This window comes from Oryx dammah, unplaced genomic scaffold (genome assembly GCF_014754425.2).
Source record: "Oryx dammah isolate SB20612 unplaced genomic scaffold, SCBI_Odam_1.1 HiC_scaffold_11, whole genome shotgun sequence".
Lineage (NCBI taxonomy): Eukaryota > Metazoa > Chordata > Mammalia > Artiodactyla > Bovidae > Oryx > Oryx dammah.
This window is the reverse complement of record NW_024070195.1, coordinates 1834879-1852336: the sequence shown is the minus strand read 5'-3', so window position 1 is coordinate 1852336 and position 17458 is coordinate 1834879. Positions and strand designations below refer to the sequence as shown.

General features: G+C 54.7%; 1 protein-coding gene across 2 annotated transcripts in view; it reads left to right on the top strand.

Moving 5' to 3' along the window:
• The window catches only part of SLC22A23 (solute carrier family 22 member 23), a 122858-nt gene that overhangs the window by 28868 nt on the left and 76532 nt on the right, over nucleotides 1–17458 (top strand). For both annotated transcript variants that reach the window (XM_040249353.1, XM_040249352.1), the window contains exons 2-3: nucleotides 5084–5187; nucleotides 10027–10181. In XM_040249353.1, coding sequence (XP_040105287.1) covers nucleotides 5084–5187; nucleotides 10027–10181 — 259 coding nt within the window. The remainder of the gene's footprint in view (nucleotides 1–5083; nucleotides 5188–10026; nucleotides 10182–17458) is intronic.

Here is a 17458-nt window from a genome sequence, read left to right as displayed (position 1 = left end):
GTGTGAGTGTGTGAGTGTGAGTGTTTGCCACTTCTGTTGTCTCCAGCTGAGAAACGCAGAGCAGGGCGAATCCTCAGAGTATGAAATGGTGGTTCACGAGCCACCAGTGAAATGCCGCCTCAGGGGGAGAAAAGGTTGCAGAAGAATGCTGACTTTGCATTTCTCTAAATCCCTACAGCTCAGTCAGGAATGCTGTTTTATTTAAGCTTTTGAAATTTTCAGCACTGTTATCCCCTTTGTAGTCTGAGCAGAAACGCTTCCTTTCATCTCCACTGACTCCTCAGTTCTAGAGCACATGTGTGTCGTGCCTGCTAAAGCCCCCGTGGTTTCTCATGGGGATCTCCAGCTCGGAAGATGAAACTTGGGGGAAATTTTTCATTTAGTTCCCTAAAAAATGTTTTTGGCTTTAGTTGGTGAGCATTAGTTAATATCACTTTAGTGGTGGCTCAGTGGTAAAGAACCTGCCTGTAATGCAGGAGATGAAGGTTCGATCCCTGGGTCGGGAAGATCCCCCGGAGAAGGAAGCGGCAGCCCACTCCAGTATTCTTACCTGGACAATCCCATGGACAGAGGAGCCTGGCAGGCTACAGTCCACGGGGTCACAGAGTTGGACACGACTGAGTTGACACAGCACACAAACACACACAAAATACTTTTTAGTTAATAAAGTATTGAGCTTTGATTTTCATTAGAGGAATGGAGCATTTCCCAGATATCCTTTAACCATTTGATTCATATTTTGTTATTTCCTGGATGCTTGACCAGAAACTTAGAGTATCAGTCGATATTGTTACAGAAATGCTGACGACGGATAGTAAGTGCTGGTTGCTCAGTCGTGTCCGACTCTTTGTGACCCCATGGACGTTAGCCCGCCAGGCTCCCCTGTCCTTGGAATTCTCCAGGCAAGCGTGTTGGAGTGAATTGCCATTCCCTTCTCCAAAGGATAGTAGCCCTTTGGCTATCGTAGGAGGAAATCTCTCTCTTCCACGCTTCTAGGCTCTGTGGCTGGGGCCCTGGCAGCTAGACTGAGGGAAGGCGGCCGAACAGGAGGGAACCAGGGCTCACTGCCCACTGCAGCCGGGCACACGGAGCGCTCAGGAGGAAGGGCAGAGCTTGGGCTCACGGAGCACCCTAACAAGGGACATCAGGCCTGCAGAAAAGGGGGAGAGGAGTCCGGGCTTGGGAAGTAAATAGATGGAGGGAACTAATGGAAGGTGAGGGTTGTTTCTGTGAGGTTCATTGACGTTTTTATTTTATACTGGAGCGTAGTCGACTTAGAATGTTGTGTTAGTGTACTGCAAAGCGATTCAGTTACCTTCACAGGACGCCTGTTCTTTTCAAATTCTTTCCCGCTGAGATTGTTCCCGAATACCGAGGCGCGCCCCCTGCGGTGTGCAGCAGGCCCTTGTCCATTTACTGTTTCATGCATAGCAGTGCGTCCAATTGTCAGTCCCAGACTCCTAATCTGTCAGTGAGGTTGTTTGCAGACACATCTCGGCGCCGGCTTTGTCTTCGGGGCCTCGGGGCTTCCCCAGAGGCGGGGTTTATGGCCCTCTCCTCTCCTCCGGAGTTTCTGCTTTTCAGCAGGTGGAGAGGCTCTAAGGAGGCTGCTTTCTGCATCTGCTGATCCTCCTTGCCTCCAGATGAAGATCACCCCTGTGCCAAAGTGGCCTTTCCAGGGGTTGGCAGACTCCTATCCCCTTCCAGTGTATCCTAAAATTTAAGTCTTTATAATATTGCTTATGTTATTTTTGATGTGAGGAGATTTTAAATAAGTAAAATGAATAATAACTCAGGAGTAACAGATCCACTTAGAAAATCCATCATCTTTTCCTTGGTAGTTTCCCCTCTTTTAGTTTTTATCCGTAGGGAGCCCCTCTTTACCTCAAAATTGGATAAGTAATCTGTTTCCGTCCGTCTTTTTTTATGTTCTTGTTTGCGTTTCACTTTATCGGAGTATTCATTATTGCTGAAAATCCCGTCCCATTTATTTTCCATGTTCTTTAGAAATTTCATTAGTTTCCTCGATGAATATTTCTCTCCTCTGGCAAGTCAAGCAATTAGATTTATTCCTTAGAAAGTAATATCAGTTTTCTTTCTTTTAGCTTATCCTTGGGATGTATAGGTAAGTAAACAGTTTACCAGATGCTTCGTAACTGCTGCCTTAAAAAGGAAAACGGGCAACTAAGACTGCGATCACATTCTGAGGCCAGTCCCCTGACAGGACCATCCCTGGACCTGGAACAACAGCAAAGAAAGCAAGTGTCAGACTGTGAAACGGGGCCGTGACTTCTACACTTGCACGGCCTTGGCAGACTCGCTGATGGAGTGATGAAGTGCTGAATTAGAGGACTGTTCCGCCTTTGCTGAGGCAGGGAGTGGTTTGAGGGGTTAATGCATGGAGACCCCGTGTGAGCTCCGGGGTGGGGGATGGTGCTGTGCTGGCCCTCTCCCCTCCTCCCCAGGGAGATGGGTCAGGAAACCAGCACTCAGAATTCCCCCACTTCGCTCGCTTCCTAATTCAGTCACCCTGGAAGTCAGCTCCAGGAGGGGCCGATCACTGGCTGAGCCCCAGCCACGTGGGAAAGCTCAGCAGTAAGGCAGTCCGGAAGCAGCGTTTTCTGCTGCACTGGCAGGCAAAGTCTTTATCACTGAGCCACCAGGGAAGCCCAGCCATATCTTACTGGGAATGCGGCAAGTCTTGGAAGCTAAGTGATCTCCAGGCCTTCCTTAGACTCCTGAGACCCTTCCAGAGATTGTAGCCCATCTGAGTGTACTTTATTCTCATCAGACATGGAGGTCAGACACAAGATCCAGGCCCCACCTGTCTGCTTTACGGAATGTGCCTCCAGGGGGGGCCTCCAGGCTTTGGAGGTGTCCAGCAGACCTGAGGCGGGGGATCTTTATCTTGAGGAGCTTGCGGGGGGGGGGGGTCTGGGGCGGTTTTCTTGTTGACTCAGAGATGCTGTCTGCCCTGGAAACTGGTTGAGGGGGTTAGGGCGCCAGGTATCTGCCTTGTCCTGGATCCCGCCCCCAGGCCTGTCTGCTCGGCCGTCAGTCTTCTGTTCCACCTTGTTAATTGACAGAGGTTGCCCTGGACATCTCTTTAGGTAGCAGCCAGATTGGGTGGTGGCTGCCCGAGGCCCAGTCGGGTTGTGGTTCGCAGGCCTGAGCGCACAGCACTGTTGGCAGTCCCCAGCCCCCAGCCCCCCACCCCCTTCCCGAATGCTTTTGTTCTCTGATGCCTCCTGGCCGGCTCCTACAAGCTGAATGTGCTGCGGGCATCACTTGACCTCAGATCAGCTCCCAGTAGGCACCTGGTGCCCCCCCTCCCCCTCCCCCAGCAGCACCTGGGACAGGGCGTGCCCTTCCCCTGCCAAGCGTGTGCCAGGCGAGGTGCGGGGAGTTGCCACGGCACTGGGCTGCGATGATCTCAGGGGCTGTCAGCCTCTCCTCGGCCCGCAGGGCCAGCTGGGCGGGGCGATGCAGCTGGTACCCTGAGGATCGGTTACCTTGTGGGCCATGAGGAGAGATGGGAGAACGGCAGGAGCAGCCTCAGAAGGTAGAAAGCGGGGCGGCGGGTACAGACTCCACACACGCCGGCGCATCCGGGGCTGTGACTCACAGGAGGGCAGAGAGGAGAGAAGATGGAACAGCCTCTGAGTCGAAACCATGGGAGAAAAGAGTAGACACTCCTCTGCTTCTGATGCTGTGACTCACAGCAGCGCTTCGGGCTGCGTGTCCCAGGTTAGACTCAGGGTGCGCCGTGGAAGGCGTTTGTTGTTACGAATACGTTGCTCCTAGAAGCCAGGTATACGTGAGTGTTGGTTTTCCAGGCTGGCCTCCAGAAGCCGCCTTAGCTGCCCCTCCAGTCTTCTGAGCTGGCGTGGGCTGCACTGGCCAGCCCCGCCCGGTGTGTTCCCTGGAGCCTCTGACCGGCCCCTGCGCTCAGGGGTGGATTGCCCTCCCCCGCCCCCCCGCCTGGGAAGCTCATTTGATGAATTCGAATGGGCAGGGACGTGGCCGCCCCGGGCAGCCTCGCGGTCACCTGGATGGCTTGTTAGACCGCCTCGCTGCGCTTCCTCCAAAAGCCCCCGTGGGGTCTGGCCTGGGCCCGAGAAGGCGCGTTTCTGACGACTGCCCAGGTGACGCTGCTGCTTCTGTGATCCCCGAGCGGACACAGGAGGATGGCAACCCCGTAAAGAAGCCCTGGTTCTGAGTCATTAGTGATGTGACTTGTGCGGCCAGCGGCGCCCTGCCCTGGGTGTGTCCCCTGGAGTCCAGCGGATGGCGTCACAGGCAGTGGGGCCTCCTCCACGGAGGCCGGCGCAGAGGCGCGGCTCTTCCCAAAGCCCGTTGACGCAGAGACCCCGGTGGTTTGCCCCCTCGGACCCAGCCATCAGCTGCCCGCGGACTGAGGGCCAGCGCCCACGTGTGCTCCACGTGGGAGGGAGCAGACGTGTGTCTCTCTCCCACTTCTGCCAAAGCAGGAGGGAAAGATTGGAGGGCTATTTCTATTTTTTTAAAATAATAAACCTTAGTTGTAAAACTAGTCTAAAAGTTGTGTGCACTTTCTCTCCAAGTGGAGCAGGTGGCTTTAGCCTGGAGTATGGGGAAACGCGCGGTGTTGACAAGGAAAATGCAAGACTGCTTCACGTGGACATTTCAGTGTTGACCACTAACCGTCTTAACTATTAAGATGACTTTTGAAGTCTGGGGGGGTTTTGGGCTGGAAACGCAGAGCTCGTGCTGTTGTGACACTCTGTACAGAAGCTGGCAGGGGCTTCCCGCTGCGTGTTGGTGCCCAGGGACGCCTGGCCTTGCCTCCCCGCCGGGATGGAGGGAGGACTCCCCCCCGCCAAGATGGCATCAGGGGACCAGACCCTGCAGACTTCTGTCCTCCGCCCCAGACGAAAGCGTCACACCGCCTTCTGTGGCCAGCTGATATTTCTTGTTGGATTCTCCAAACCACTGAGAGACCCCCAGTGGTGCGTGGGATGAGCGTGATCAGCGCTCTGTGGTTGATGACGCTGGCCTCTGGGTGTGTTTCTCTCTGACCTGTTTTCTGTTTGCCCCTCTCTAGTGGGATCTTGTGTGTGACAATGCCTGGAAGGTCCATGTCGCTAAGTTCTCCTTACTGGTTGGATTAATCTTTGGCTACCTGATAACTGGATGCATTGCTGACTGGTAAGTACCCGCACGCCCGCCACACCACACCTCTCGGAGCCGCAGCACCCTCTGCGGCCTCCCAGGGCGAGGTCGGCGTGAGCTTGCCGAGACCGAGGCTCCCCCGCCCCCTGCCCTGGCACTGGGGCCAGAGCTGATGGGGGCAGCCGCCCCCTGCAGAGTTCAGACAGAGAGAGCTGCCAGTGCATAGAGCAGACCCTTTTGAAGTGAGAATTTAAATTCATTGCAATTCCCTGGCTGCTAGAATCTAGCAAAACCAGCCTGCAGCCAGCCGCCCATATCCTCCTGAGAGAGCGAGGTTAGAAAGAGCCTGGGAAACGTGGCTTCAGGCTTTAAGAGCTGGGCTCTGAGCGGGAGAGGGCAGCCAGACTCCTCACCCTCGAGAACTGGATGGACGCAGGCAGACCTCAGAGAAGGACCATCCTTGTAAGTTGGCTTGGCCAGGAGATGCTTCTGCAGGGCCACGGGGAGCTGGGCTCTGAAAAGTGGCCGGCCCGTGGGTGGCGGCTGGGCAGGGCAGGCAGAGGGGTGGGGACCGGAGACGTGCTTTCCTTGGGCGGGTAAGGGGCCAGGTGAGGGTCCCGGGGGGAGCGAGGTGGTGGTGGGATGGAGACGCAGGTCGCCACGGCAGGAGTGACGGTGTTAGCAGCCCGCCCTCACCGACGCCTGTGTGGCCAGACTCCGTGCTGAGTGTCTCCGTGGATTAAAAGAGCCCCTCCGCACAGCTCCCCCGTTTCCCAGTGGAAAAGCGGCATCACCCCTACCTCCTGGGAAAAAGAGAAGCACAGACGTTTAGGCAGAACCCCGGGATGCCCTTAGGTTGGAGAGCCAGCGCTGGAAACTAAGCTCCTAGCGGCCCCAGAGCCGGACTCCACGGTGTGGGCTGAGTCGCCCAAATAGCATGGCCCAGTGCTGCAGGGGTCGGCGGGGAGCGGGGGCTGCCAAAGAAGAGAGGTGTGGGGACCCCTCCCCGCTTGACGTTCTTTCTCGTTAAGGGACTTTAGTTACGAAGAAGGGCCTCTTGAACCCCAGACTTAATAAAGCCGGCAGTGATTCGGAGCAGGCTCCTCGAGGCCGAGGCTGCGCCCCGGGGTGCCCTCTGTCCTGGTCAGCTGAGACCGCTGGCCGGCGCTGCGGGGGTGCCCGCGGCGGGGGGGGGGCGGGGAGCCCAGAGAGACCACTTTCAAGTTCTGGAAAGTTCTTCCCCAAAAGCTGGCATCTAATTGGGTGCTCCTTGCACTAACATGAAGTGCGATTGCCTGTGTGTTCAGAATTTGCTGCCTCATCACCTGTAAGTGCTTCTTAAGGGCATCCCCCCCGGGGAAGGAGCAGAGCTGCTGGGAGTGACCTGTGGAAACCCACACAGGCCCTCACGTGGGGTTTGGTGGTGGGCTTTTTTGGAGGGGAGGGGAGGGAACAGAATTGGGAAAGAAAGAGGGTTTCGGTTTATTTTTTTTTTCAAACCAAATACTTGAACTTTTAAAGGTTTTCAGAGTGAGCTATACTGACCTAAAAGACCCTCCAATCCCAATGTTTTAACCACAAGGAATTTTGTTTCCCAGAAACCTACACTGAAATAGGTTGGGAAGATAAGAGTAATATAACCACATCACTTCTTCGTAAATACACAGACTTGACTAAGGTCTTAGCGTCCTGACTCAGTGATTTAAGAGGGAGAGTAAAGGTAGACTTCGCCTAAGAGATCTGCAGTGGTTTAAGCTGTTTACAGGTGGTTTTGTGGTTTCTTATGCCTTTCCCATCGATGGTGTTCAGCCTCCCTGATCACACACCAGCCCCAGGCACCAAGACGGGAGAGAGTGGGGTCTTCTTTGGCAAGCAGCCAGGGTCTGAGCTACAGCCACTTCTTCAAGGTTGTGGGTTGTGGGGAGTGGGCCAGGGGTGCCCAGAGGGTCGGGGCAGGCGGCTTGTGCTGCGGCTTTCTGAACATTCGGAGTGAGCTTCAGTTCCAGTTTGAAGTTTTGGTATTTTCCACCCTTGACTGATTTACTGTTAGCATTTTCCTCCCTGCCGGAGCCTTGCTTCAAAGGAAATAAACACGTATAAAGGGAAGTCCGGGTCTCACAGCCGCTGGCACCATTCCACGGCTGTGTCGGGAAGCTGATCGGCTCGTAGGTTATGCCGAGACCACAGTCGATGTCTGGTGAAGCTTCAGCTGCGTGGCTTCTTGTTTGCGTTTTTTAAAGGTGACTGTTTTGCACACATGTTCAGTCTGGGCTGGACAGCATGTCCTGCAGGAAACGTGTTAGTTTAGGTAGAGGATGGGAGCCAGCTGGGTCAGGGGCTGTGGCCAGATGACCTCGCTCCCTCTCTTGCTGGGTCTTCTGTTGGGCTCTGCGCCTTTCTCATCCCGCCGGTCTTGGGAGGCTGTGTATGGGCTGCCTTGCAGACCCCTCCCCTCTGGCTCTGGCCTGAGCTTGGCCACTGGCGGCGAAGGGTTTTTTTTTCCAACTTCGAGAGACTCTCCCGTGCTTCCCAGGTGAAGAATCTGCCTGCCAATGCAGGAGATGCTGGGTCAGGAAGATCCCCTGGAGGAGGGCACGGCAGGATTCCTGCCTGGAGACTCCTGTAGAGAGAGGAGCCTGGCGGGCCACAGTCCACGGGGTCAGACACAACTTGGCAACTAAAGAACAGCAGGGGCTCTCCTGTTCCTTGGCTCCCGGCCCCACTTTAGTCTGAGCCCACCGTGGCTGCTCAGGTCCTGCTCGTGAGACCGTCTCCCTGGTTCCACGCGGCCAAGAGAGGCTCCCGGCAGAGCCGCCTCACCTCGAGGCCCTTCACTCTGACGCCCTCTGCAGAGCCCCTTGTGCCGTGAGAGGTGGCACAGCCTCTTGGGGTTAGGACAGGGACACCCCCAGGCTGATATTCTGCCCGTCACAGGTCCTGGCTGACCGAAGACGCCTCTGCATCGCAGATTTGGGAGTGCGAGTTTACTGGTCATCTGGTGGGAGGCCTCTGCTCTGGGGAGAGCCAGGGCCCACTAGAACCCCAGGGGCTTCTAAACACGTGCGCATATCTACACCCGATGGCCCTTCCTGAAGAGAGCCTGAGGCTCACGGGACCCAGTGGGTCTTGCTCGGGACCTCTGTCCCCAGGGAGAATACGAATTTTCATTTAATGACTTTAACAGTCACTTGGGAGGGAAAGATTTAGAATTGTTTCTACAAGTTAAGCAGAAATCCAGGGTCTTCCCTAAAGTGTCAGGACAGAGGAGCAGGCTGTATCCGGTGGGCGTCAGGGAGGCTGGACGTAGGAAGACCCGTGGCTGCTTGGTGCCCGGTCTGCCGTCCTGTTAGTGATCTCAACACTCTGCGATGCAGGACAGACGGGGAAGCAGAGGGAGGTAAAGAGGAATAAGTTAGACTCTGGTTTCCTTCATTTCAATAGGCCAGCTGAGCTGTGTTTAAGTTCATTTCTGTAGACGAGTTGGATTTGGACAGAACTTCCTATAGTCGTTCCTGGTAAGGGCGAAGTGACCCCAGCACAGGTGAAGGGAAGTAACGGCTAAAATCTCGAGAAGGATATCGACTTCCGTTGCATTGAGCTCACAGCATTGGCTCCATTTCTCTAACCCAGAGTGACGGACTGGGATGCTCAGAGGCCTAAGAAATCCTGAATGAGATGGTGTCCTGGGGTTCCCGCCCCCAGAGTGTATAGAAATTACTTCCGTCTCCTGCACAGGCAAGGCCAGATGCTACCACGTATTGCTTTTTTAAAAAACAGATTTAAATTGAGAGATGGTTTGCGCAGTTTGCAGCTCACGCATGTTAAGTGTACAGGTCAGTGGGTTTTGGTATATTTGCAGAGTCATACACGTGGCCACTGGCAAACACCGCATTTAGAACGTTCTTCCCTCTTCTGCCCACTCCCGTCTCTGTCGCTCTCACCCCAACCTCAGGCAGCCCCAGACCTGCTCCTCGTTTCTATTTGCCCTTCTGGACATTCCCCTTCCAGGTGGATGTCCAGGTGTTGGGGGTTCCAGGCGTGGACTTTGTTCCCTTGGCAAATAGAGCCCAGCCTCTCTGAGAGCTCTCCCTCTAGTCCACACTGGCTCTGCCACGCTCATCCTCATGTGTGCAAGGCTTGGTCCGGGAGGGGTGGCGAGCAAGGGCCGCCCGGGCCCGAGGGCCACCCCCCCGCCCCCAGCCACGCCCGGAAGCACATCCCTGGTGCTACCCAAGCCCGCTCGGGCCAGCCCTGTGACCGCCCGCCCAGGGTGTGCTGGCCTTTCCCCAGGGCAGAGGACGGGCCCCTGGGGACCTCCCTTCCAGGCCCACGTGCATCCTTACAGCTCAGGCCACCCCCGTTCAGTCTGCGCTCCCTTCGGGTCACTCCTCATCGTGGAGCTGAAATCAGCCGGCCGGCAGCTCAGCCCTTGGCTCCACCAGGCCGCAGGCAACGTCGAGGCCGGTCCAGTTAACAACTCAGAGAAACAGCTGGAAGCCGCTCACCCTGTGTCTGTGTTGACTCTGGAGCCAGTTCCAAAGATCACAGCCTCCAAGCCATTTTACGCTGGGCGTGCCAAGGTTGAAGTTTGGGGAGTTACTGTTGGTTCTGTTGAATTACCCCCATAAACTCAGGAGTAGACCGGCCAACAGGAATTGGTTCCTGTCTCACGTCTGTCGCACAGCGGCTGTTGACCTGTGTTCCCTTATCTACAGGACGAGGGGTGGGTGTGTGTCCCCGAGGGCCCCCTGCCCCTGGGCCTCCCCACGAGGGTGCAGAGGGACGCAGACTCCGTGGGGCCCCCGCCCAGCACCTGCTGGCCCCCGGGCCCCGGCCCGGCCGGCGATGGCTAACCGTGTCCCCGCCCGCTCGCAGGTTTGGCCGGCGGCCTGTGCTGCTCTTCTCCGTCATCTTCATCCTCATCTTCGGACTGACCGTGGCGCTGTCTGTGAACGTGACCATGTTCAGCACACTCAGATTCTTCGAAGGGTTCTGCCTGGCGGGAGTGACCCTCACCCTGTACGCGCTGCGTAAGTAGGGGCCTTTGGGGGGCCTAGAGGAGGTGAGGGAGCCCGTGGCCGCCGCGTGCGAGGTTCGGGCAGGCGCCCGCGTGCTGCAGCTCTGGAGCGCGGAGGACGGTGTCTTCCGCAGTGAGGACACTGCCCCCGGGCTGCGCGTCTCACCCGCCCTCCAGCCTGAGCTCCAGCTCGGAGCCCGTGGAGGGTTGCATTGCCGCCTGGAGAAGTGGGGCTCGGCCCGCCGCAGGGGCCGGGGTCCTCCGTGTTGACGTCCCGTGCTCCTCCAAACCCAGACGTACCCAGGCATCCCCGTGCTTGGCTCCAGAGAGCAAGCCAAGAGGCTCACGTTTGGTGTGGGCTCCATGTTCTCATGGATTTCTTAAGAGTTTTCTTTCTTTGTGTTTTTCGCTAAGGCCATGCAGGGTCCAAGGGTCCCGCATTCCCATGTGGCCTGAGTGGTCTGGACTTGAACCCTGAGCACTGGTGCTGGGGGAGTTCAGTGGTGATCTTTTCAGGGTGAAGAAACTGTCCTCTGTTGGTCCGCCGTGTGGGCGCCATGTGGACTCCCCTGCCAAGGATGCCTGCCTGCCTTCTTTGTGGCTGGTGTTTTCTAGCGCACAGCCGCGCACCCCAACAAGGAGAAGGAAGGTTTTAGGTGTGGATATTTATTTTCCAGTTTTATATTTTTTAATCATGGTGTGGAAAGAACTGGAAAGAATAATATGATTATTTATAACACATTTCCTTTTTCTTTCCCTTTGACAACATCTGTAGGATCAGAGATTAAGTTGCGATTTCTAGAGGGGTGGATAAAGATAGCTCTGATTATCTCAAGGTGCGCCGCTACCTTCGTTTAGTGGATGATGCCTTTAATGACACTGCTCAATAAGCTGGATTTTGTTCCCTGTTGTAGAGGATAGAACTATAGTCAATTACAGCATGGTTTTATTGTCACAGAGAAGAAAAGGGCTACAGGTGTGTTCTCCGGAATCCACAGTCGGCTGTTCCGTTATCTTCTTCTGACGTTGACTTGAGTTGTGGTTTCTTAGACATCACCGTTTTCAGGTTATTTGCATTTATCCTGGAAGCCTTGCTCTGGGGGGTTTTTAGGAATGTACGTGTCCCGGGTCAGCGGGTCGGGGTGACGGTCCTATGGAGGGCTTGTCTCTCCGAACAGAGGTCTCGAGGGTGGGCATTGAGCCCGAGCGCTTCCGTAGGAGCTGCCTGGGCCCTCCTCCCTCCCTGCACCGGTGGTCTGCACAGAGGAGCGGCCACCTTTCTGGAGGAGACCCCAGCCCTCATCTCGGGCCCGCAGGCCCCGGGTGTATACCAGCATGTGGGGTCTGCTCCCCAGGACCCCATCCCCACGGGGCTCCAGTTCTCATGGGTGGGCACCATGCTGTGCCTCCTCGAGGACCCTGTTCTAGGGGCAGCTCTGCAGGCTGGCAGAATGGGACAGCAGGCTTCAGGAAGTGAGCAGAGAAATGGCCTCCATCTCAAAACCCCGGTGCCTGTCAAACTCAGCGCAGAGGACGTTCACAGAAAAGAGCCATGCCCGCTACTGCCAGCGACCGCAGGGAGGGCTCGGGGAACCCTTGGGGCTCAGCGGGAGAGGAGCCCGACCCAGTAGCCCTGCTGGCCTCTGATCAGGAGTGGGGGGACCCGCACTGGCCATCTCTGCAGACTCCCCTGCCTTCAGCAGACCTGGAGAAAAACTACCCCCCACGGCACCCTTTCAGCCTCACTTAGAATTGCCGTTGGCCCTGTAGAGCCTGTGACTGTGAAAAATGAAGCTAATAATGTTTTTCAAGAGATTACACAGTGAGCTCTTGACAGTAGACAGTTCTCTGTACTTTAGAATCATAGAGGGAGTATGCTTATCCCAGGAAAGCTTTGCTGTTACCTGACGAGGGCAGAACCAAGTAACCCAGGTGTCTGCAGGCTTTCTTCTCTAAAGAGCCAGGTAGTAAATGTTTTATTCCATGGCAGGTACTCAGCTCTGCTGTGATATCCTATCGTTGTTCAGTCTGTAAGTCTTGTCTGACTCTTTGTGACCCCGTGGACTGCAGCACACCAGGCTTCCCTGTCCTTCACCATCTCCTGGAGCTTGCTCAAACGCATGTCCATTGAGTCGGTGATACCACCCAACCATCTCATCCTCTGTCGCCCCTTTCTCCTCCTGCCTTCAGTCTTCCCCAGCATCAGGGTCTTTTCCAATGAGTTGGCTCTTCGCATCAAGTGGCCAAAGTATTGGAGCTTCAGCTTCAGCATCAGTCCTTCCAATGAATATTCAGGGTAGATTTCCTTTAGGATTGACAAATGGCTTCATCTTGCTGTCCAAGGGACTCTCAAGAGTCTTCTCCAGCACTAAGCAGTAAATAAGATGTAAATGATCCCAGTAAGCCCTTGTTTACAGAAGCAGATGGTGGCTGATCTGACCAGTGGGCCGGTGTAGTTTTCCACCCATAAGTGATTCTCTTTCTGCTGACTGCTGGGGAGCTTGGAAAACTTTGAGTCTTATCTAGCATGTGTGTGGGTTCGGCCAGCTGAGCTTTAAATGCTGGCCCCGTTCCTAGTTTTATTTGAAATTTTCTGCTTTCATTTTTCCTTTGTCCCGTTTTCATATCGCCATAAGTTCAGTGTTACTGGATTGTAGTGTTATTTGATTGTCACTGGGTTTGTGTGAGCAGTCTTTTCTCTGAAATGAAACAGGGCATAAATAAAGAGTTCCATTTTCTTAGATTGGAATTATAAACCAGACGTCACGGCAGATCACCACTGTGGTGAGAATTTCCAGGTGCGCCCTAGTGGCCCACTATCAAGTTGATATGATATGTGGTATAGCAAAATTAACATGAAGAAGAAGAATGTAATTGATCGTCTGGAGTTCACTGAGATAATATTCGAACAGCGTGAATCAGGGGGTTGACTCAGAGACGGCAGGAGAACTAAGTTTGGAAAGAGAGGCTCAAAAAAGCAAAGAAAGTTCTAAGTGGACAGCATCCGGGCGGCGGGCGAGCTGTGTGCTGGGCGGGGGCAGCCCCTCCCTCTGGCGGTCCTGGAAGAAACCGAGGCTGGTGATCTGATCGGCATTGCAGATCCCAGCCCTTGGTCCTCGGGGCTGGGGACTCTGAACTTCCCAGCCAGTGTGCTCGCTCTGTCCACAGGGAGCACCCGTGCTTAGCGAATGCTTGGCCATTTTTTCACTCAAAGGAATTTCATGCTAACCCTGGTCACAGGGTGAAAGTATTTCTCTACCGAAGCTTTCACACCAGAGGCGTTGATGATTTGGGAGGTAGATTTTAAACGGCCCTGATGTTTTATCCCTCCGACTGGCAGGTTTTTATCTCACTTCGTGCATCTGCTGGAAAGGTCTGAACTTTCTCAGAAGAGACAGGACGTGGTTCTCCTTTCCGTCTCGCCAGTGCCTGGCACTGTAAGTGGGAAGAGCCTTGGTTCTGGCGGATCTCGTGGCTCGCGGAGCTTGCTGTGAAGGTGGACTCTGTCTTGAGATGTGCTGCTGATGTGGGAAACTGCTTTTATGTGCAGGCTCGCTTAAGGCTTTTTCTGCTTTAGAATTTTTCTATGGTACATTCCAGCTAGACTCCCTCCTTTAAACTGTAGTTTCCTTAAATTCACCAAAGGGAGACGAGGTTGCATAATTAGGACATAAACCAGAGACCGCTGGCATCTTCCCCAGGAGCCTGTACCTGGAAGCCCCTTGGCGGAAGCAGAGACGGACAGATGTTGAGCTGCGAGAGCTGGCTGCAGACGGGGTCCGGCCGCCTCTGAGGCTGCGCGAGACACTCGAGTCATTTAACCCACCTGGGCCGCCCTGGTGTCCTCCTTGTATCTCTTTAGCTCTGACCAAAGAAGAAAAAATAGAAAATCTTGACCTAGCCAGGCCAGGGGCAGGGAACCATAGACCAAGGAAAGAGGTGAGCATCCTGTTTCCTTATCTGTTTATGAAAATAAGGACTCGCCGGAGATGAAGGTCCTGCCCACGTGCTTCTCACGTGGGCAGCCACGACTTGCCGTGTGATTTCGTTTTCCAGGGATGGCTCGCCTCACAGACAAGGTGATGCAGCTTTTGCTAGGATGTGTCCTTGTGGAAAAGAAGCGCAGGGAGAAAATAGCTCTCGGAGCTGACTTGCTCCATGGCCTAAGTCCTGGGGGAGAGGAATGGCTTTCTCATACATTTTCTGAATCTGTCCTCGTTTAATCTCTCTCCATCTCCCCACTTTGAGCAACCTCCCCCGCCCCAAGTGAAAGTGATGAAGCCTGCCTCTTGATGGCAGAGACCATATCTTAGTGACAGTGGGTGAATGAACACTCCTTGTTTTTGTTTTTTGACCTAACAGCAGTGAGCCATTTCCTTGAAAAATTCTCTCAAAGCTTCACGTTCTCATTATAATAACCCTCCTCAAACCCAGACAGCTTAAATAATTGGACGAATTTTACACATAATCAAGGGGTGATTTCACAGGTGACTGAGTTACTGATTACTTTGCAAAATGAGAAGCTGAGTCTTAACTGGTAAATAATCTCGGAGGAGCCTCGAGTTTGCTCTGGGCGGGGTGCTGTGGCTCACGAGATGAGGGGTCTGGCCTCCTGCCGAGTCATTTCCAGCGTGCTGGGCAATGTTCCTCGTTGCACTTGTGTGTCTTTCTTTTTTTGTTCAAATCTGGGACTTTGGCGCTCCAGGGCTCTTTATCTTTTTTTAAAAAATACAGTTTCTTTCTTTTATTTATTTTTGACTGCGCCGGATCTTCATTGCTTTTGCGAAGCCTTTCTCTAGTTGGGGGGAGCAGGGACGGCTCCTCTCGCAGTGCTCACGCTCCTCCTTTCGGTTCTTCCTTTAGCGGAGCATGGGCTCCATGTGCACGGACTCAGCAGTTGCGGCTCGCAGGCTTTAGTTCTCATGTGCTGCGTGGACTCTTCCCAAACGAGGGTAGAACTGGTGTCCGCTGTTCAGATGCAGAGATTGGCAGGCAGATTCTTATCCACCAGGGAAGTTCTACGTGTATTTCTGTAGTCTGATGTTTTTCTGAATACTCCTTGGGATGTATTTCAGTCAACAGGATTTTTGAGCGTCAGAGCTGCCGTGCTTATAAGAAAACAATCCCCTGAACCATGCCTCCAGGTGGCGGGCATGATTGGGCTGTGGGGCCACGCGTAGTGACTTCAGCTGGGCGAGGGCGCGAATATGTGCTTCTCATTTGGGTGAAGGGACAGTTTCTCGAGAACATGCTCTCGGCCACCATGACCCATCGCCTGTTTGTGACCCATTGCCTGTTTGCGCCCCACCCCCACCCCCATCTTCAGCTGCCCCGGGAGCTCCAGCCCTGCACTTCTGGTGGGACTGGACCTTGCCAACAGGCTTTGTCAGCCAAGGCAGTGAGTCAGAGTTTACCCAAAGCCTTTGGCAAGCATTATTATTATTGTTATTTTAATTTCAGAAGAGTTTGTGTGGTACAGGTTCCAAATGATACGGTTAGGAAATCAGAATGGACTTGGGTTCTCATCTGTCCTTTCCTTCTCTGGAGACACTTTGCTAGCCCGGCAGACAGACCGGGACAAGTGAAGAGCAAATAGAAGAGGAAGGTGACAAGGCCTCTGTGCCCTCGCCCGCCTGCCCGCCACCTCCCCGGAGCCCCAGCGCTGGCGCCCATCTTCTGCCGGAAGTTAGGGCAGCCTGTGTGTGTGTGGGCTTGAGTGCATATTTCTTTGGGTGTTTTGAACTTGGTGAAGATAGTCTGTCTCAAAACTGGCAGGAAAGAAGAGAAAATATTTAGCTATCTAGCATTCTGAAATTACAGTATCCGGATGCCTTTTCCACATGTGTGTGTGCTGAGTCGCTCAGATATGTCCAGCTCCTTGTGACCCCAGGGACTGTAGCCCACCAGGCTCCCCTGCCCATGGGACTTCCCAGACAAAACTACTGCGGTGGGTAGCCATTCCCTTCTCTAGGGGACCTTCCTGGCCCAGGGAGAGAGGCCTTGTCTCCTGCCCTGCAGGTAGATTCTATACCACAGGACCTCCAGGGAAGCCCCCCCCTTTTTTCAGCAGTGGGGGATAATGTTAATATTAACACCGTGTCTGTCGTTAAGGACTAGGCATTTCCAGACACACAGTGATTTTAGTGGTGGGATGGTAGTGGTGGCCGAGAGCTTCATTTGAAACAAGGTGTTCACCCCGCAAGAGGGAAGCAGGACGATCTGGAACTCTGGAGACCCAGGTGTAGTGAGAGCTCCATGGTGGACTGGCTGCTCCTGCCACAGACCACCGTGTCTCTGCACCTCTGTCTCCATCTCTCTAAAGTCAGGGCACAGGTGTGTCCCGTGGAGCCACAGAACTACGGAGGCGCTTCCGGAACCATCGGTGGAGGAAATGAGTAGAAAACGAAAATGAACGGACTCCAGGTGTGGACCCTGGATACTGCGGGTGTGGACCCTGGATACTCTGGGTGTGGACCCTGAATACTGCGGTCCGAATAAGAAAGCAACAAAACCGGGGGAAACCCCTGCCGCCTTCTCACTTGGGAATTCTAGGCTCAACCAGGAGCCTCCTCCCTGGAGGCGGGGAGGACAGGGAGCCAGGGGTGCTGGGCTCCAAGCGGCATCCCCCTCCAGCCCGGGTGGGCAGCCGGGGTCACTCCCTTCCGGAGGCTGCCACGCACAGGGTCTGGAGTCCAAGGTGACGATGTGGGAGGAGGTGAGCGAGCGGCCGGGTGAACGGTCCCGCCTTCCTGGCCCCCATGGGCCAGGCCCTGCGCTCCCGCCACAGCGCCGTCCCAGCACCCCAACCCTCTGGGGAAGCCCGCCTTGCTCTCCGCACCCTCCTGTCTTGCCGCACGCTTGCCAGGTGAGCTCACAGGTCTGTTCTGGGAATCCCATTAGACGCTACAGGAGTTTCTTTTCTTGTCTGGAAAGACAGGAAGGGACACGGGGCTGGAAGCCGGGCTGAGGAGACGTGAGAGCGGCACGAGTCTGACTGTTTTTCACTCTTGAAACAGAAGAGAGAGGAAATACGTGTCACCCTGGGAGCAGGTGAAGACCAGGCTTCTTCAATGACATCCACATCCAAATGGATCTGGTGGGAGGCGAAGTTGTGAGTGGTTTGCTGAGACTCCTATTGGCCGAAACAAAACGAAACGAAACACAGCTTTGGCTCTGAGACCAGAGAGAAATGTGACTCCCGGGGTGAGGAGCCATGGACGCTTGCTGTCAGCTCCGGTGTGAGTGCATCACGCCAGAGCAGCTGGGCTTCAGAGAGCCTCGGCTTCGCTT